The sequence below is a fragment of the Oncorhynchus masou genome, chromosome 6, assembly GCF_036934945.1.
Source record: "Oncorhynchus masou masou isolate Uvic2021 chromosome 6, UVic_Omas_1.1, whole genome shotgun sequence".
Lineage (NCBI taxonomy): Eukaryota > Metazoa > Chordata > Actinopteri > Salmoniformes > Salmonidae > Oncorhynchus > Oncorhynchus masou.
The window spans coordinates 38166536-38188295 of NC_088217.1; the positions used below are offsets into that span (position 1 = coordinate 38166536).

The window sequence follows — 21760 nt, forward strand, 5'->3', positions numbered from 1 at the left end:
TGGTGATAAGGGGATCAGCATTGATTCCAATTACTGTTCAACACCTGGCTGGGATCAGTCACAGGTCATCAATATCCTCTATAGTGGACAGGGGATGAAACAAGGTTTAGATGTTCAATGAGATGATATAAGACCACGGGGAGGCAGTGGATGGCCAGAGCAGCAAACTCAGTCTTTACTCTGCTGTCACAAATGTGTTTTTAATGAGTGTGCACCCCTGACTCCTCTGCAGAGGAGAGACAGCCCTGTTCTGTAGGTTCAGCCTGACCTGAATATTTTCTGAGAAGCAGCGGGGCTGAACAGACCTAAAATCACATACTGTAACGCAAATAACCTTCACCCTCTGCTCTACATCATCCATCTGTATGTAGGCCTGGTTTTCCTGCATAGAGGTCATTCCTGCTTCAATCCACAATACAAAGGGGATATTAATTACTGGTGAAGCAACGACTTTCTTATAATATGGGAATACGTTTTTGTTTGGACATGTCTTCAACAGACAAACAAAAAAAGAAACATACAAGAAAATGGGAAAAGACAAATAAGGAATAGTGTTTACACCAGATAAATATTTATAGGTAACTGACACAATAATGAAAACACTTAATGAGCGATTCAAAGTATATTGACAGCAGATACTTCCACATACAGTGCCTTCGGAAAGTATTCAGACACCTTGGCGTTTTCTACATTTTGTTAGGTAACAGCCTTATTCTAAAATAGATTTTTTTTAAATCCTCATCAATCTGCACACATTACCCCATAATGACGTAGTAAAAACAGTTTCAGAAAAGTTTGCTAATTTATTAAATAATAAAAAACATATCACATTTACATAAGTATTCAGTAACTTTGGCAGCAATTACAGCCTGGAGTCTTCTTGGGTATGACGCTACAGACTTGGAACACCTGTATTTGGGAGGTTCCTCCCATTCTTTTCTGCAGATCCTCTTAAGCTCTGTCAGATTGGATGGGGAGCATTGCTGCACAGCTATTTTCAGGTCTCTCCAGAGATGTTCGATCAGGCTCAAGTCTGGGGTCTGGCTGGGCCCCTCACGGACATTCGGAGACTTGTCCCGAAACCACTCCTGCGTTGTCTTGGCTGTGTGCTTAGGGTCGTTGTCCTGTTGCAAGGTGAACCTTCACCCCAGTCTGAGGGCCTGAGCGCTTTGGAGCAGGTTTTCATCAAGAATCTCTGTTATTTGCTCCATTCATCTTTGCCTCGATCCTGACTAGTCTTCCAGTCCCTGACGCTGAAAAACACCCCCACAGCATGATGCTGCCACCACCATGCTTCACCGTAGGGATGGTGCCAGGGTTCCTCCAGACGAGATGCTTGGCATTCAGGCCAACGAGTTCAAGCTTGGTTTCATCAGACCAGAGAATCTTGTTTCTCATGGTCTGAAAGTCTTTAGGTTCCTTTTGGCAAACTCCAAGTGGGCTGTTATGTGCCTTTAGTGAGGAGTGGCTTCTGTATGGCCACTCTACCATAAAGGCCTGATTGGTGGAGTGCTGCAGAGATGGTTGTCCTTCTGGAAGGTTCTCTCATCCCAACAGAGGAAGGCCCTTTTTCCCCGATTGCTCAGTTTGTCCGGGCGGCCAGCTCTAGGAAGTCTTGCTGGTTTCCAAACGTTTTCCATTTAAGAATAATGGAGGCCACTGTGTTCTTGGGAACCTTCAGTGCCGCAGAAATGTTTTTTTGTACCCTTCCCCAGATCTGTGCCTCGACACAATCCTGTCTCAGAGCTCTATGTGCAATTCCTTCAACCTCATGGCTTGGTTTTTGCTCTGACATGCACTGTCAACTGTGGGACCTTTATATAGACAGGTGTGTGCCTTTCCAAATCGTCTCCAATCAATTTAAATTAACACACGTGGACTCCAATCAAGTTGTAGAAATATCTCAAGGATGATCAATGGAAACAGGAGCTCAATTTTGAGACTCATAGCAAGGGGTCTGAATACTTATCTAAATATGGTATTTCTGTTTTTTATACATTTGCAAACATTTCTAAAAACTGTTTTTCGCATTTGTCATTATGGGGTATTGCGGTTACCATGGCTATGCCCCCATAGGATGACAATTCCTCCATCCACAGGGCACGAGTGGTCACTGAATGGTTTGATGGGGATGACAACGATGTAAAGCATATGCCATGGCTGTCTCAGTCACCAACTCTCAACCTAATTGAACACATGGGAGATTCTGGAGCAGCGCCTGACGCAACATTTTTGCCATTGCTTCCCTCACATAAGCTCGGCTTCACCAATTTACTGCATATTCTTGGGTAATTTAAGGAAACCACACTGACAATACTCACCCAGTTTCTCCATGATTAATGCTGTGCATCAATTACATTCGAATGTTGTATTTACTGAGGTCACACCAACACTATCTATGACCTGAGGATGAGGACCAACAAGCCATACATCACCAGATACATTCCAATATGTGCTGTATATAACTAGTGATCATATGATACAAATACAACCGTTGGTTTTAGAACCATACAATCAAACGAATAGCCCTTTCAGGACAACACAGCATAACAACATAAGACCATTTTAGAAATATCAACTGAGGAAGCACTCTCCCTCTGTATGTTATTGCAGGTCTAAAACCATGCATTGTTGATTGAGACATGGTAGTCACAGTCACTTCCTCAGCATAAAACTCCAGATCCTCCATCCATTCAGTCCATAATGAGGTGTTCTACTGGTCCATCAGATTGATCTTTTCACATTGACAAGTGAGATTGGAGGGGATTCACCGCCCTCTCAGTGAGTCCATTGACTCCAGTTTGTTAGTCATTGAGTCCAGTGAGTGTCAGTGGAGTCCTCTGAGACCTGTTTGTCTAAGGACTCACCTCTGAGCTGATGACAACACCTCCCTGCCAAGAAATGTCACCATGAAATGTCAGGAGCGACTATCTGAACAGAGGATAATGTCACATGCTGTCCCTGTCCTGTTGTGTTGAGCTGGAGGCCACACAGGAAACAGGGGGGAGGGGAAAGTGTAACATTCTGCTTTATAATGGCATCTCATTGTAATTGGCTGTCTGCCTTCCTGGCCAATGGTAGTCATTGGTCTTGATGGAAGCCTCATCAGACTGTATGATAAGGGAGCGGTTGTCCATGTTCTTTTCCCAGTCACTGTCAGTGGGACAGGTGTGGTCTTCACTGCCAAGGAAAACAAAGAGAGGGTACATAGCTCGGATAGTGCATTCAACACCTTCATGATTATAAAATGGAATCTGTCCCAGTTTCCAGTCATTATTTATATTATCTGTAGTATACAGACTAACCACGGTTATGTGTTGTGAGTTACCTGTGTTGTGCGTCCATGGCCATAGAGGTGTCCTCGTAGATTTTCAGCATGGTTTCTGTGCGGTCATCATGAAGCTCTTTGGGCTCCTGAAATCTGGTTTGACCAGTATTTTACTTAATTATATATTTGACATAGAATTTCTGTATTTTGTATCGATGGAGTTGTAGTTTGTAAGGGAACCGTATATCATTATTACCTTGGTTCTAGGCGCTCTTTAACCTTGGCGATAGACAGGATGTATGGTCCAATCTGTCGGGCGATGGTGGTCAGGTACAAGTTCTCCTGCTTCAGCTGCTGCAGGTCGTGGAGCTGTGCTAGAATGTGGTCGAACACAAATGCCATGTCAAAGTACAGAACAAAGCACATGTATCACATCCAAAAATGGGATTAGATCATGATGCATGTTACCAAGTCCAAATGTACATACAGTACATACAACAGATTGATGTTTAGTTAATGGGTAAACCTTACCTTCATAGATCTCCTGCTCATTAGTGACCCTCTGAAAGGTATCCTCCCAAATCTAAAGGGAAATATGGTTTACTTCCTTTAATAAGGCCAAATCATTCACAAGGCCAAGTCATTCATGTGCACAAAACATAGGATATATTAAAGGATCTATAAGCTGCTTGACCTCCTAAACATATTGCTGCTGTTCGATATGGGGCCTGTGGATGTACCTCTTCAAACAGAGCCCTCATGGTCTCCACAGAGGAGTACTGGGAGGAGATCTGTCCGTCGATGTGCAGGGAGCGGTCCAGGATCTCCCCCATGGTGTCTGTGTTGATGAGGGAGTGGTGTTTGGTCAGGTCCCTGTGTAGCTCCTGTACCTGGTCCTTCATGTTCTGGATCTCAGTCTGGAGGGTCTGAGTCAAACACACAGATGAATGTATGCACGCACGCACCAACACTGTCACAGACACCCTATCACAAGTGAAGTGGCCAAGTCCCTCTACCCGTAGTTGTTGTCATTGTGGTCATGTCACTCACCCTGTAACTGTTCTCATAGTTGCGGCAGTGCTCAGTAAAGGGTGTGTCGCCCCCCTCTGCCAGGAGGACCTTGGTGCAGATGTAGCGGTGGGAGGTAGACTTTCTCCCCGTGGTCGAGCCCAGGGGCATGTCACTGAGGGACGGGGAGCGGCACGACATGGAGAAGGGGGAATGGAGCCTGAGGGAGGGGAGATAAAACCACAGGGCATCATTCATCGGGAAGCCGCGTCCTAAGTAACAGTTATTTATTTAAGGCTCTAAATATATATCAGAGAGTACGTTTTACAGCCTATCTATCCCATTTTATATAAATATACTGTCCCTCATGTTCAATATTGTATTCAGGAGTTCTCACTGCCAATGTTCCAGAGAGAGTGATTCATAGTTGAAGCGTGCACCTCAAAACCATAACTCAACACAGGCTATTCCAATAATGGCATTCTGAAGACCATGTTTACAACTAACAATGTAAAACATTTGCTTGCCCGAGTTCCAGTTCAGAAAATTACTTTGCTATAACATTTTGAACAATAGAACCATTGCTTCATATACTGTATTTGCAACAAATGGAAATGCTAAATATTGTAGACTGTGCTTTTGAGACCCGGCTGAACTGGAAACATAAAATTCTCCCGTCTCCAGTGAGCTTTAAGACAAAGAGATAACCAGGACAGACAGACAGACGGGCCCTGACCTGGCTTTTCCTCACTCCTTACCACCACCACTACCACTGGAGTAATAGATAGCTATTCATGTAATACTGTAGACCACTTTAACACACTTAATATTACAATTTTAACCAAACATTTGTCATAGTTTACAATTGTCCACGAATGAGGGAGGGCTATGTATCATACCAATGAAACACGGAATAAACTCTGGAATATATAACAGGTGGAAATATCATTAGCCAGTTGGTAAAGACAGATATTCTATAATTACGGAAAAGTTTATCAGCACACAACTGGGGAAGACATGTAGCTTACCTGAGCCCTGGAATGCTTTCAGTCCTGATTTCTTGCTTGGCACATGCCCTGATACAGCAGTAGAACTATCCCGAGAGTGAGTCTCTGATTGTTTGCTGTGAGTGTCTCTTTCTCACCCTGCCATACGCATTTAGTCCTCTGAGCATCCACTTGCTGCCCCCACCACTGATACCAATTTAAGACATTGGCAAAAGCAGTGACATCAGTGGCATGGAACAAATTGGCCCCGCCACTCCTGTGTGCCTAGCTACCAGATGAATCCTGGAGAGTTCTGTGAAATTCTGATAAAAATAGTGCCAGCCTGCTCAGTGCCTTCCCCACCCACTCCGTATCCTACATGGAGGGGGCACTGGTTGGGAGGGAGGACTGTCAGTATGTTGGGGGTTTGGGAAAAGGGGGAGTTACAGACCTGTGAACAGTTGGGAGTGATTGATGTGGAAAATTGGTCAGGGAGCGTGCGTCCCTTGTGTCTACATGGACAGGGACAGAGTCTGCATCTGAATGAGTTTGTGAGAACAAATGGGTCCATTTTGAAAACAAATGAATCTCTATGTCTGTGTCAAATACCTACAACTATAGCTTGCACCAACTAGGAACCAAGGCTCTGGAAGGGACATTTTGATTCTGTTAAAACTCTGGTAACAGCTAAACTCAGTGTAAGCTCAGTCTTTGAATATGGGTCCAGTCATCCTCACTGCATCTTATACTTTAGCCAAATACATTGACACCCCAGTATGTGTGTATTGAGAGACATACTGTCATGTGTGTCAAGGTTTGCTTGGGATCCAGACTGTGTTGTGATATCCAGACAGACACAGAGCCTTGCTGGAAAAAGCTGTTTCCTGGAACCCTGGCTTTGCGCTGGTCACTCTCGCCCAGCCCACTGTTATCACCCGTATTTCTGGCACGGAAAGGACGGAACTAGCGCCCGCTATAACAGGAAGACCGCCACCAAAAAGGTGAGTTACGTAGCCTAAACATGTCTGTGCCCAGAGCTTACAGGCAGACAGGATAAGTGACATAGTGGGGCTCATAATGGAGTCTCCTTCCCTCTCTCTGTGGTTATCATCATCTGCCAGTTGTGCTTCCAAGAATTGTTTATATTATATCTCATGTTTCAAGGAGATCATCTCATATTTTATATGTGCAAACATTTGGGTCCAGAGATTTGGTCTCGTTAAAAAGCCCCACTTGTACACTGAAAGACAGAGATTAGGGAAGAATATTTTTGAACAAGAGTTAAAGGCCAAGCAGACTCACAGGGCTGCAATACTAGTTACTCCGGTAATGGAGGCTGGGCGGCGCTGTCCCAGCAGCAGGAGGGGCTCCAGACAGCGAGCAAACTCAACCCTGTAGCCTGTGTTAATCTGAGTGGAGAGAGAGATCATCTGGGTCAGAGCTTGGCTAGCACTTTTCTTTGAAGGAAGAGACAACACATTTACTGTGTGTATAGTATTAAATGCACATTTTACATGACACCCTTACAAAAAAAGATTTCAGTCAGTGTGCAGTATAACTGCAGTATGTTACAAATACTGCGTCCAAAATAACTCAGTTTTTTTACTGCAGTATAACTGCAGTTACAGTGCAGTTAAACTGCAGTACACTGCAGTTATTCTGCAATTGCTGCATCCAAAATATCACAGTCGACTGCAGTTACTGCACTTTGCAGTTTCAAAACAGCAATATTGTTTTGTAAGGGCAGTGTGGATTGAAGTCACATTGTCTTTTAAGAACAGAGTAGACAAGCCACACTCACTTTGCTGCTTTGCACTGGTCGCAGTTGATGAGGGAGCTTCACAATCCTCCTCAGCCTTTCCATTAGTTGCTGTGGAGGAAAGAGCCACGATGTTTGATGCAAACCTCTGGTTAATTTAGCCATTCTATCTTTGATTCTCTTCAGAATATAAAGTGCCAGTACTCACATATCCCATGTCCAGAAACTCAAACTTGTTGGCTGAGCTGAGAAAGGCTGAGCAGGTGACCAGGTGAACCTTGGAGAGGGCATCAGAGAGGGTCAGAGGTCAACCACACTGGAGGGCTTGTGAATAATAAACTGTTCAGGTAATAATGGCCAAACTATACCACTGTCAAATGTATTTATGGGTATCAACTAGGTAACAACTGGTTATTGGCCTACACTGTTAATTACAGGCCTGGGGATATAGAGATATGATGATCTGACCTGCAGGGTTGGCAGGAGGGCAGCAAGGTGTGAGAGCTGCTCCTTTAGCGCCTTCTCCTTTTCTTCATGTTGGCTACAAACACACACAACATTTCCACTACACGTTTATCCCCTCGATGCAGAGGGTTATGCAATACAGAAACAAATACTTCATGTATCCAGGTCCTTATCTATGTTCTGCTCTCCGTAACAAACACATACACACTGACAGACACTGAAACGGAAACACACAGCCTGCCATAAATAGCTTTTAACTCCCTTCTGGGAATCCAGACAGTCACTGGGCCGCTTCCAGGTAGCGAGCCGAGAAAGATGGTGGACATGGAGCCCAAAAATCTCAATGAAGATCTTTACACAATGCAACCTGATACACTCTCTACTATACAGACTTCAGAGGCAGTAATGCTGCAGTCCAGTGGCCCCCAGGATCTAGCTTCCTGCTCCACTGGTTGTGATGGACTGCTACCAGAGAGTAAATATCAATACCAGAGGTTATCTACACATTTTCATTGATTAAATGTAACCATGAACTGCAGCTGTGGACATGGAACGATGAGTAGTTGTGTTGAAGCAGTCCTTACTATGTTTGCCTAGTCATTCTTGTTTGAATTGTTTACTGTGAAGTCTATCTCATGGGGCCAAATAGAAACTAGCCTACACCAGGGTGTAACATATAATCGCTGCAATACATTCGTATTGGTAAATGAGATTTGCTAACTATGTACAAACTGTACAATGCAAAGCACATTGAGACCTAGGGAAAATCGCTAAATACAATCCATGCCAATCAGATTGTCTATCCATAGTTATGTTATCAAAGCAACAGTTTCATAGCAAAGTAATGCAGTACCTTTGAGCCGCTCGCAACAGAATTTTCTTCCTCTCAGCCAGTCTTTCCTGTCAGATGAGAGCAGAGAAAAAGTTAACCACAAGGAAAATGGATATGAAAACGTCTGCTAGTAGTCGGTCTACTGTGAAAAAGACTGTTGGCCTTGTTTGCCACCCTCCATTTTTGAAAATAACTGTCTGAGGATTTAACTTCTGATTCATTTCCTCTAAAATGTAATTTTGTGGTACACATTGTCTTGTAATTGTACCAGTATGGGTTTGGTCCATTCATGGAGTTTTTGTTGAGAGCTGAAGACCCTTGCAATCTTTTAACAAAAAGAGCAAGAGAGTCACCCAGTGGTGAGGCACCATCATAGCATCTTCAAGGTTATATATTCCATGTGAAGGGCATATCACATATTCATTCAAATGTGGAATCATATTTATTGTGTTGCACTTAGATAGTTAAACTTCACAATGCTTATTTAATACATTCAAATCTCAATAACAACATAATATATTTTTTTTCAGGTGACCTGAAAAGAGTCCTGCAGAGTCCTGAAAAGAGTCCTGTAGAGTCCTGAAAAGAGTCCTGTAGAGTCCTGAAAAGAGTCCTTACCTGCATACTGGTGAAGATGTTGCAGATTGCATTCTCCTCTTCCTCCATATTGGAGCCCACCGCCCCTATCATGGCCCTCAGCATGATAATAGCCTCACGGGCCGATGTCTGCAGCTCCTTCACTGCCTACAGAGAAAGCAAGGCTCACACATGGTCATGGTATATATTCTCACTCACCTGTAGCTAAACTACACACATGATCATATGCTTTATCTCAAACTCAAGACCCACCCGGTACCTTTTCAAAATCGACAACATAAGCATCCTATATTATGTCAAGTAAAATACAGCATGGAAACAGAGTTGCAGAGGGAGATTCATACTAGGCCACGGAGTTGTGAGTGCATTAGGGGAGAGTGGAGTATGTTGAGCCACCCTTGTTAATATGTGACCATACACAAAATGTATAATTTGACCAAATATTTAGGAAGAGGTCATCATTTCATGTAGTCTAGTCTGTGAAGGAAGAAACCACATTGAAAAAGTGGTAAGCAAACTTAGGTCCCCAAAAAATGTATTTTCACTATGTCAAATGAGGTTTCATGATGCTTGTATCTAAACCAAAGTAGATCATTTAAAGATGGTTGTATACATCAGTTGGGGACTTGGGTTCTCTAAAAGCTTCAATGTGAAGTCCTAAACTTAGCATGCTGTAGCTGTGTGGGCTAATATAATGTCAGCAAAAAAAGAAACATCCCTTTTTCGGGACCCTGTCTTTCAAAGTTAATTCATAAAAATCCAATAACTTCACATATCTTCATTGTAAAGGGTTTAAACACTGTTTCCAATGCTTGTTGAATGAACCATAAACAATTAATGAACATGCACCAGTGGAATGGTCTTTAAGACACTTAACAATTTACAGGTGGTAGGCAATTAAGGTCACAGTTATGAAAACTTAGGTCACTATAAAGAAGCCTTTCTACCAACTCTGAAAAACACCAAATGAAAGATGCCCAGGGACCCTGCTCATCTGCGTGAACGTGCCTTAGGCATGCTGCAAGGAGGCATGAGGACTGCAGATGTGGCCAGGGCAATACATTCCAATGTCCGTACTGTGAGACGCCTAAGACAGCGAGACAGGGAGACAGGACCGACAGCTGATCGCCCTCGCAGTGACAGACCACGTGTAACAACACCTGCACAGGATCGGTACATCCCAACATCACACCTAAGGGACAGGTACTGCATGGCAACAACAACTGCCCGAGTTACACCATCAATGCTCAGACTGTCCGCAATAGGCTGAGAGAGGCTGGACTGAGGCTTGTAGGCCTGTTGTAAGGCAGGTCCTCACCAGACATCACCGGCAACAATGTCACCTATGGGCACAAACCCACCATTGCTGGAACAGACAGGACTGGCAAAAAATGCTCTTCACTGACGAGTCACGGTTTTGTCTCACCAGGGTTGATGGTCAGATTTGCATTTGAGCATTACACCGAGGCCTGTACTCTGGAGCGGGATTGATTTGGAGGTGGAGGGTCCGTCATGGTCTGGGGCGATGTGTCACAGCATCATCAGACTGAGCTTGTTGTCATTGCAGGCAATCTCAACGCTGTGCATTAAAGGGAAGACATCCTCCTCCCTCATGTGGTACCCTTCCTGCAAGCTCATCCTGACATGACCCTCCAGCATGGCAATGCCACCAGCCATTCTGCTTGTTCTGTGCGTGATTTCCTACAAGACAGGAATGTCAGTGTTCCTGGGACTAGAGGGCTAGGGCCATTCCCCCCCAGAAATGTCTGGGAACTTGCAGGTGCCTTGGTGGAAGAGTGGGGTAACATCTCACAGCAAGAACTGGCAAATCTGGTGCAGTCCATGAGGAGGAGATGCACTGCAGTACTTAAAGCACCAGACACAGAGTTTTACTTTTGATTTTGACTCCCCCCCCCCCTTTGAGGAGCATCCAGACGCTGCACTTGATGAAATTATGAAATTGCTTCTTCCAATTATTGATAAACATGCACCTGTTAAGAAACTGACTGTTAGAACTGTTAAGGCTCCATGGATTGATGAGGAATTGAAAAACTGTTTGGTTGAAAGAGATGGGGCAAAAGGAGTGACTAATACGTCTGGCTGCACATCTGACTGGCTGACTTACTGCAAAATGTGACTAAACTCAACAAAAAGAAGAAGACATTTTATTATGAAGGTAAGATCAATGATATAAACAATGATGAAAAAAACTTGAGTAAATAAAATTATGGGCAGAAAGACAAATTCAACTCCATCTTTCATCCAATCAGATTGCTTATTCATGACAAAAACATTTGATGTTGCAATTTTTTAAAGGATTATTTAATTGGAAAAGTGGGCAAACTTAGGCAAGAAATGACCACGACAAACAGTGAGCAATTGTATTCATGCATAAAAAACTATTAATGAAAGAAAAGCAGTGCATGTATGAATTTTGTAAAGTTAGTGTGGGAGAGGTGGGAAAATTATTGTTAACGATCAACAATGACAAACCTCCTGGCATTGACAATTTAGATGGAAAGCTACTGAGGATGGTGGCTGACTCTATAGCCATTCCTATCTGTCATATTTTTAATCTGAGCATTAAGGAAAGTCTTTGTCCTCAGGTCTGGACGGAAGCCAAAGTAATTCCGCTACCCAACAGTGGTAAAGCGGCCTTTACTGGTTCTAACAGCAAACCTATAAGCTTGCTGCCAGCTCTTAGCAAACTGTTTGGAAAAAATTGTGTTTGACCAAATACAATGATATTATTCTGTAAACAAATTAACAACAGACTTTCAGCATGCTTATAGAGAAGGGCACTCAACATGTACTGCACTGACACAAATGACTGATGATTGGTTAAAGGAATTGATAATAAGAAGATTATGGGAGCTGTACTGTTAGATTTCAGTGCAGCCTTTGATATCATTGACCATAACCTGTTGTTGAAAAAACTTAAGTGCTATGACTTTCAACCGCTGCCATATTGTGGATTCCGAGCTGTCTATCTAATATAACTCAAAGGGTTTTCTTTAATGGAAGCTTCTCTAATGTCAAACATGTAAAGTGTGGTGTACCGCAGGGCAGCTTTCTAGGCCCTCTACTCTTTTCTATTTTTACCAATGACCTGCCACTGGCATTAAACAAAGCATGTTTGTCCATATATGCTGATGATTCAACCATATACGCATCAGCAACCACAACTAATGAAGACACTGAAACCCTTAACAAAGTGTTGCAGTCTGTTTTGGAATGGGTGGCCACTAATAAACTGGTCCTGAATATCTCTAAAACTAAGAGCATTGTATTTGGAACAAATCATTCCTTAAGTGCTAGACCTCAGCTGAATCTGGTAATGAATGGTGTGGCTGTTGAACAAGTTGAGGAGACTAAATTACTTGGCGTTACCTTACATTGTAAACTGTCACGGTCAAAAAATATAGATTCAATGGTTGCAAAGATGGTAATAAAGAGATGCTCTGCTTTTTTGATATCACACTCCAAAAAAGTTCTGCAGGCTCTCGTTTAGTCTAATCTTGATTATTGTCCAGTCATGTGGTTCAGTGCGGCAAGGAAAGACCTAGTTAATAAGCTGCAGCTGGCCCAGAACAGAGCGGCACATTTTGCTCTTAATTGTAATCTGATATAAAGCTGATATAAATACTATGCATGCCAGTCTCTCTTGGCTAAGAGTTGAGGAGAGACTGACTGCATCACTTCTTCTTTTTATAAGAAATATTAATGTGTTGGAAATCCCAAATCGTTTGCATAGTCAACTTACACACAGCTCTGACACACACTTATCCCACCAGACATGCCACCAGGGGTCTTTTCATAGTCCCCAAATCCAGAATAAATCAAGAAAATGTACAGTATTATATAGAGCCCTTATTGCATGAAACTTTCTTCCATCTCATATTGCTAAAATAAACAGTAAACTTGGTTTCAAAAAACAGATAAAGCAACACATCGCAGCACAACGCCTCTTCCTTAGTTGACCTGGATAGTTTGTGTGTATACATTGATATGTAGGCTACGTGTGCCTTTTTAAAAATGTATTTAGTTCTGTCCTTGAGCTGTTGTTATCTAATGATGTTCTGTATTATGTCATTCTGTATTATGTTTCATGTTTTGTGTGGACCCCAGGAAGAGTAGCTGCTGCTTTTGCAACAGCTAATGGGGATCCTAAGAAAATACCAACGTGGCCATCGTCATAGGATGCCGCCTTTCCAACAAGTCAGTTCGTCAGATTTCTGCCCTGCTAATCTGGGTTTGGCGGATGCCAGGAGAAACGCTACCTGCCCTAATGCACAGTGCCAACTGTAAAGTTTGGTGGAGGAAGAATAATAGTCTGGGACTGTTTTTCATGGTTTGGGCTAGGCGCCTGAGTTCCAGTGAAGGGAAATCTTAACACTAGAGCATACAATGGCATTCTAGGCTATTCACTGCTTCCAACTTTGCGGCAAAAGTTTGGGGAAGGCCCTTTCCTGTTTCAGAATGACAATGCCCCTATGCACAAAGCGAGGTCCATACAGAGATGGTTTGTCGAAGTTGATGTGGAAGAACTTGACTGGCCTGCACAGAGCCCTGACCTCAATCGCATCAAACACCTTTGGGGTGAATGTAAGGTAGACTATGAGCCAGGCCTAATCGCCCAACATCAGTGTCCAACATCCGTGCCCGACCTCACTAATACTCTTGTGGCTGAATGGAAGCAAGTCCCCGCAGGAATGTTCCAACATTTAGTGGAAGCCTTCCTAGAAGAGTGGAGGCAGTTATAGCAGCAAAGGGTGGACCAACTCCATATTACTGCCCATGATTTTGGAATGAGATGTTCGACGAGCAGGTGTCCACATCCTTTTGGTCATGTAGTGTATCTTTGTTAGAAATAATACTGATGCTGAATGTAAAAAATGGCTCAATTTCTCCCTTACAGTGGAAAACTGTGATTTTCAGAGGTAGTGACTGTGACATATCAATGTAATCCCAGCTAGCGCACATTTGTCCTTGGAAGTTGTGGGAATGTATCTTTTTGGTTTTACACTGGTTATGGGAACAAAGCAATATGATTCCTGACATACTATAGTAGTTACAATTTTGCATGTTCTAGTAACATTTATTTGTAGGTTGCAGGGAGGTTGTGAGAACATTTTACTCTGGTTCCTTGAAGGTTTTCATGAGAGGTTTTATTAACACTGAGAACGGAAATTATAGGTTATTTCAAGGTTTTTGAATAATTTTCTTAAAACTTTCAATAAGACATTCAATAACATTGCTAACTTACTTTCAGTTAACTTGTTTGAACATATGGAATATAATTTCCTTTGGCATTAATCATGCAAACACATTTTATTTTGACATGGGATCAATGAGCTTCGAACATATAATCTTCTATTCTCTATCCATTGAATTAGTCCAAAGTGCCACCAGAATGGTACTAGCATACTGTATTTTTTACCACAGCTGTTCATTTCAGTCTATCCAAATAGACCCAATTTCAAAGGAAACAAGCACTCATTAAGATCAGGTGTGGTCAATTAATGACTGCGGCCAACACACATGAAACACTTAAGATTGTTTTTATGGAACATTCTCTTCACGTTCTCAGAATGGAATGTATGTTTTTAAAGAGTAACTCTCACCCCTAATTTCAGCCTTTGCCCAATACCTTTAAATAAAATAAAAAATGCATTCTGGTGAGAAGTTGTGGGTGGGGGAAATTGCTTATAAATATTCATTTTGGGGGTGGGTAAACCTTGTTGTACCTGATTCCAACACTTTATCACTAAAGCATACTTACCAAAAGTCCACTGTTACGCTCTGAAAATACAATTATGTGCATTGCATACAAATACGGCTCTGGACAGTTAGCTCACAGTGGCACAACGCCGAGTTTCTGACATCTATTGCCACTTGCGGTGTAAATTTGAATACCCCATGGGGGCAAATTCTTTAAAAAAAAATGTGGGCTGACATTTATTGCGGTATTGTGTTGGGAAGAAAAGTGCAATCATCACCTTGCAAATGAAGGATTAGGGGCTCAATTCAATCCAACCCTCATTTACGAAATAACTATTTTTCCAGTTGTCAAAGTAACTCACAGACTGGTCTTGGGAACTGCATAAAAACCTACAACTACTATAGTACCAGGGCGACCCCTCTCACAGGTATGCTTTCACTTTTCAGAATTAGAAGTGTGTGGGCATGGGATGAATATTGTAAATTACATTATTTAAAATTAAAAAAAGACAACTGCTCCATGTGGGATTAGAACTCATAACGACTAAATATGAGCCAACTGTTTTAGCAGACTACGCCACCAATCAGACATGGTAGTGAAAATATACAAATAATTGACAAGAATACCATTGTCCTCTATTTCTTGTTTTGATCGATGTAGCTATGAATATAAACATAGAATTCTGATAGCCTACATGTTTTGTTTTTCTTTGTAAAAGCACATAGATGTGTATGAAAAGATAAGCAAAAATTGTCAAAAATGTAAACGTGTCTTACTGCCTTTTGAATTTTGTGTAATGTCAGTAGTCAGGTCAAGGAAGCATCATGCAAAATATATTGGCAAACTCCACTGAGAGTACCAATACCATTGCCAAATAAGGCGCGCTGTCACCTGCTTTTTTAGTAAGCCTTGAGGTGGTACTACCCAGTACATCTAGAAGGGAGCGGATTTCATACAGAAGCCCTCTCTTGAGATAACGTAGAGGTACCTTCTCAAGGTGCCTCTGCATCACGATTTCAATGGTAGAGTTGAACCACTATAGGGGCAAAAACAGCTAGCTTTACTACTAATAGACCAAATAAATATATACAAACTGTCAAAATTAAGACCAGAATTGACGTGTTTCTAATAACTAATCTTAAAACATCTGGTTTTCGATGTAAAAAAAAAAAATCATGAAAGTTACTCTTTTTAAATAACATTCTTAGAACTCTGAATGTTACTAAAGTTTTCTTGATGTTTTTCTTGAACTTTTCTTCAGAACAATTTGAGAACATTAGCTTGAATAGAACCATGAGGAAACCTGTAGGAAACATTATGCTGAAGTACTGGAATTCCCACAGAAGAACTGAACAATTTGAGAACATTCCCAATGTCAAACCAGTTTGAGAACGTTCCAAGAGCATTACCAAAATTGAAAGACCATGTTTGTACTTTTAGGAAAAGTTCTTTTAAAGTAATGAAATTCTAAGAAAATAATGTTTTTTTTGTCAAATTCCTTAAATGTGCTGAGAATGTTCCAAAACCAAGCAACTACCCTGCACCATTCCCAGAAAGTTGTGGAAGGTTGTATGCAAAATAACCATAGGACAACCACGCTCTCACCAAGCTCTAAGAAACATGTAGTTCTCAGAATGTACACAGGCATTGAGCATGTTGCTCTACAAAGGAGAGTAGGTAATATCGAAATCCTACTACTACTACTATGGAGGAATGCCTACTGGATATCCTGTTTAAAAACATTGACATCTAGTGGTCTGAATATTGACTTTGATTTCAGCAGTGGTGTGAAATGTACACAGTTGTGATACTTGAGTAAAGTATAGATACCTTAGTAGAAAGTTACTCAGCCAGTAAGATACTACTTGAGTAAAAGTCTAAAAGTATTTGAATTTCAATATACTTAAGTATAGGAAATAAATGGAATTGCTAAAATAAACTAAAGTATCAAAAGTAAAAGTTTAAATAATTTCAAATTTCTTATATTAAGTAAAGCAGATGACATTTTCTTGTTATATATACTTAAGTCTGGCACTGCAGGATTTGAGTCCTTGGCGGCGTAGTGTGTTACTGATGGTAGGCTTTGTTACTTTGCTCCCAGCTCTCTGCAGGTCATTCACTAGGTCCCCCCGTGTGGTTCTGGGATTTTTGCTCACCGTTCTTGTGATCATTTTGACCCCGCGGGGTGAGATCTTGCGTGGAGCCCCAGATCGAGGGAGATTATCAGTGGTCTTTTATGTCTTCCATTTCCTAATATTTGCTCCCACAGTTGATTGCTTCAAGCCAAGCTGTTACCTATTCCAGATTCAGTCTTCCCAGCCTGGTGCAGGTCTACAATTTTGTTTCTGGTGTCCTTTGACAGCTCTTTGGTCTTGGCCATAGTGGAGTTTGGAGTGTGACTGTTTGAGGTTGTGGACAGGTGTCTTTTATACTGATAACAAGTTCAAACAGGTGCCATTAATACAGGTAACGAGTGGAGGACAGAGGAGCCTCTTAAAGAGGAAGTTACAGGTCTGTGAGAGCCAGAAATCTTGCTTGTTTGTAGGTGACCAAATACTTATTTTCCACCATAATTTGCAAATAAATGTATTAAAAATGCTACAATGTGATTTTCTGGATTTTTTTCCCCCTCATTTTCTCTGTCATAGTTGAAATGTATCTATGATGAAAATTACAGGCCTCTCTCATCTTTTTAAGTGGGAGAACGTGCACAATTAGTGGCTGACTAAATACTTTTTTGCCCCACTGTATATGTGAAATTCAATGAAACAATCATGTATGTTGATGATAATCTTATGCTAATGATAACAATAGCCAAATATATTCAATATGCTTCAAACTAATGTCTTTTAACAGTTTCACAAAATTAATTTGAATTAACCTGACAATTATGACACACCCCTCACTATTGTAATTGGTTGCACTAATTGCACTGTTTTGTCTACATAACCTGGTTCAAGCATTCATGACATCACCCTGAAGAAGTGATGTCGAAACATTGGTGGTTTACCCAATACATACCTGGAGTTTATACATGGAGTGTGCAACTCTCTTTGTTTTTCTAGCTGGGATAACACACAATGTATCTAGAGAACAAAAGTCACAATTCACCTACCAGCACTGCCTGGTCTAGTATCTCACAGCCTTGCATGTATGCTGTCTCAATATCAATGCAGTGTATCCGGCTCTCTCTGTGGAATTTAGCAGAAACATCAATTAGCTTTACTCACAGTGTTCCTGTCTGAATTTGTGGCGTCGCTGTAGTAGGAGCTTCACTCACACTTGCATGTCTCTGAAACACTTGATGCAGAGCATCGACTTCTTCTCTGTGGAGAACATGATGTAGGACTCATCGTGGAGAGCTGTGGAGACAAACATTATGTTAGACCATCACATCACTGTTTCCTTACAATAAAATAATCATCCCATGAACATGTTGACAATTGTGTCAATAGATTAGGCAACCCTTAATTACACATTCACTTGATGAAGGTTATTCTACATGTAGCTAATGATGTTATTATTACACATTCTCATGTTCCACTATATAACTAATGTTTTGTAATTACACATTTGAAAGTCACCTGTGAATTACCATGTTAATAACTCAAACCAAAATCTGATCTTGGTACATGTAACTACAAGGTTCCACTGCCATTGAATCCACATGCAATACCAGGGTTGATAAATAGGCTAGGACCTGGTAACAACAATTGTAACAAGGCACATTAACTACTGGCCATTTTCAATTAGTTTATTTTTATGTTATGACCTGGCACAAAGGCTATACTGAATCAATTGTAATGCAAGAACATTGTAGGATATACATAGGATATACTTGTAGTTATCATGTACCTACCCAGGAGCAAGCAACTGAATGTAAAGTGTAGCCCAGTAGGGTATAATCTTTATAGTTACTATGCAGTTACAATGTAATAACCTTTGCAGACAATAGACTAACCAGGATAAATTAGGAGGCAGGAGAACATTAGGATGAACCCTTTTACAATGTAACGATCTTTAACAACCAACTCTGTCATTACATTGTTGTTACAAGGGATATGCATGTATTTACAATGCACATACCCAGGAGCAAGCAACTTAATGTAAAGTGCAAGTACACCGTTCTTTCTCAAAGATTGTTACATTGTGCAATGTAACTAAAAGTGTTATACCTAATGTTATCATGTCTCTTAATTTCTCCTGGTTAGCTTAGTAAAATCTATGTTGTTAACAGTTATTACTGTTTTAGTTACACAGTAGTAGGGGAAACTTAATGTAAAGTGTTACCATAGGTTATTATTAGATAACAATGTAATTATAGCTAGAAGCCGCTGAGCTCTTGTTGTAGTGTGAACATAATACAGGTGGTACTCACAGCACATCCGGTGGCACACTTTGGTGCGTTTGGCCAGGAACACAATCTCATGGTGGGAGAACATCTTGGCCTTGTGTGTGGAATCCCTGCAAGCTCCACACAGGGGCTGGCTACACGTGTTACAGTAGTACATTGGCCCTGTATCCTACACACACACACAATATGATCCATGATAATAAATGCTCTCTATTAAGATCTATAGCATGGTTTGTTAGAGTTATTTATGTTGTGAGGTACCTGTTTGTTGCTCTGCTGGTCACAGTTGGCACACTGGACTGTCTCTTCACAGTCATCAGTAGAGTTATCAACTAGGAACTTCAGCAGACGGTCCTCTGGTGGGAGTGCATTCATTCCTTTTACAACTGATGGGTATCTGTGACATAGATGGATCCAGCAACAAAAGCACAGTAAAAATGTTTCATGCAGTGCTTCATTCAAATTTTTATTTCTCACTACACTGATCATAAAAGAGTAGTGAGTTGCATTCCCAAGGCTCTCCAGCAGATGGTGCAACATATCTAATCGCAGAAGCTTTGCTAACATATTCTGAATTCAGTACTGGCAGTAGTTTTTTACTACAGGTAAAACACATGGCATGTCATAAACATGTCAAACAATAATTCATTTTAGAGTTTAAGTATGCAACCTCTAACATTGACCTGGTTCTACCAGATCAGAGGCAGTAGGATTCTCTTCCCCCCTCTGCCAATGTTTATCTAGTTTGCATAGCAACAGGGTCTATTGTGTGCTACTAATAGCAGTGTAGCAAATTCCCGAGATACATGGTTCTTGAGTGAGTGGATGGCAGTGGTGTAAAGTGCTTAAGTAAAATGACTTTTCTGGGGCATCTGTACTTTACTTTACGATTAATATTTTTCCAACTTTTACTTCACTACATTCTTAAAGAAAATTATGTACATTTTACTCCATACATTTTCCCTCACACCCAAAAGTACTCATTACATTTTTAATGCTTAGCTGGACAGGAAAATGATCTAATTCACACATCTATCAAGAGAAGCAGTATTACACGGGTGACCCGGGATGTTCTCTTGATAGGTGTGTGAATTAGATCATTTTCCTGTCCAGCTAAGCATTAAAAATGTAATGAGTACTTTTGGGTGTGAGGGAAAATGTATGGAGTAAAAAAGTACATCATTTTCTTTAAAAATGTAGTGAAGTAAAAGTTGTCAAAAATATTAATAGTAAAGTACAGATGCCCAAAAAAAGTCATTTTACTTAAGCACTTTACACCACTGCCATTCACTCACTCAAGAACCATGTAATCTCGGGAATTTGCTACACTCCTATTAGTAGCACACAATAGACCCTGTTGCTATGCAAACTAGATAAACATTGGCGAGGAGAGAAGAGAATCCTACTGCCTCTGATTTCACGGACTCACTAAACACATGCTTCGTTTGTAAATGATGTCAGAGAGTTGGAGCGTGCCCCTGGCTATCCATAAATTAAATAAAAATAGGGAAAGTGGCCATTTGTTTTGCTTAATATAAGGAATTTTAAATGATTTATGCTTAAGTATATTTTTTAGCAATTACATTTACTTTTGATACTTAGGTATATTTAAAACCAAATACTTCTAGACTTTTACTCAAGTAGCATTTTACTGTGTGACTAACTTTTACTTGAGTAATTTACTATTAATGTATCTTTACTTTTACTCAAGTATGACAATTGGATAGTTTTCCCACCACTGACGGTTGGTAGTACTGATGAAAATAGCAACAAACAGCACTTCCGTATTGCCCATGCACAGGCCACAGGGCCAGGGGGACCTGCAGGGAGAGAGTGTGCCCACTGGGTTATCTCCCCTCGGAACACACTTCACTCTAGTAGCCTACTACACAATGGTCCCTCCATAGATCCATCTGCTCACTCCTGCAAGCTCTTCAATACCTAGAATGAGAGGAACTCTGGTATAAATTATGCCTGGTCGAGAGCCACATGGAGCCAATTTTAAATAGGGAAACCATCCCATAGCAGTCGTACTCATACCAACTATGTTTTATTTAACTTATCATCTTGCATGATCGGATGGGATCCAGTGTTTGGTTTCATCCCAGATATGTAATCACAGAACACACAAGGAGACCTTGGGTTCTGGGGGGACAATGCAACTACAGAACAAAGCAGCAACCATAGCAGTTGTGGGCTTGGGCAGGCAGGGCAACAAAGCCCCTCTGGACCACTAGAGATCTACAGGGACAGATTTAGCTGTAGGCTTTGATACTATCAGAACCCGCAGAAGTGATAATCTTACAGCTAGTTGTAAGATTATTTTACAGTCTGATGACCTGCGGTCATCCCCTTTCTCCCCTACAAATAAAATCCAACATGTTTCAAAATTACCCAATGTCAGAGGAACGATTTGGACAGAAATGATTTTCACTGTTTGTTTGGGAGTTGGGGAGTTGATCAGGGGACCTCAGGATGTATTCAGGAAATGGACTGAAATGACTGATCATGTCAGCTGCATACTGTCCCACTGTGCACGGATGACAATTCAACATCTACTCCACATTGTTTCAATGTAATTTCATTGAAATTACTTGGAAACAACATTGATTCAACCAGTGTGTGCACATTGGGGTATCTGTACAAAGCAGTGTATCAGTTTTGCTGTAACATCATCCCCAATGTATTACTCATCACTACTTGATCCAGTGATCTAAATGGGGTTGCCACCACTTTTCTTTGTATCTGCTTGTGTTTTTGGGTTTGAAG

At 41.2% G+C, this 21760-nt stretch overlaps 1 protein-coding gene across 1 annotated transcript; it reads right to left on the reverse strand.

Annotated features, from left to right (window-relative positions):
- Positions 1–378: 378 nt before the first annotated feature.
- Positions 379–19531, reverse strand: LOC135541603 (RING finger protein 207-like). The gene is made up of 16 exons (XM_064967912.1): positions 19253–19531; positions 19016–19160; positions 17918–17999; positions 17749–17828; positions 8937–9058; positions 8340–8386; positions 7490–7562; positions 7230–7298; positions 7064–7132; positions 6565–6671; positions 4319–4496; positions 4009–4194; positions 3800–3851; positions 3525–3642; positions 3329–3421; positions 379–3180 (listed from the first exon to the last, which is right to left on the reverse strand). The coding sequence occupies exons 1-16, from the start codon at positions 19529–19531 to the stop codon at positions 3030–3032; spliced, it is 1851 nt and encodes a 616-aa protein (XP_064823984.1). The 3' UTR covers positions 379–3029.
- Positions 19532–21760: the final 2229 nt, after the last annotated feature.

Excerpts from the sequence above, each read along its gene's own strand:
- LOC135541603 (XM_064967912.1), bottom strand. The coding sequence starts at position 19,531 with ATGTTGCACCATCTGCTGGAGAGCCTTGGGAATGCAACTCACTACTCT. Across the intron at positions 4,497-6,564 it reads GTAACTAGTATTGCAGCCCT|GCTCCATTCCCCCTTCTCCA; the intron begins GTGAGTCTGCTT and ends CCCCTCCCTCAG. Across the intron at positions 3,181-3,328 it reads GCCATGGACGCACAACACAG|TGAAGACCACACCTGTCCCA; the intron begins GTAACTCACAAC and ends TTTCCTTGGCAG.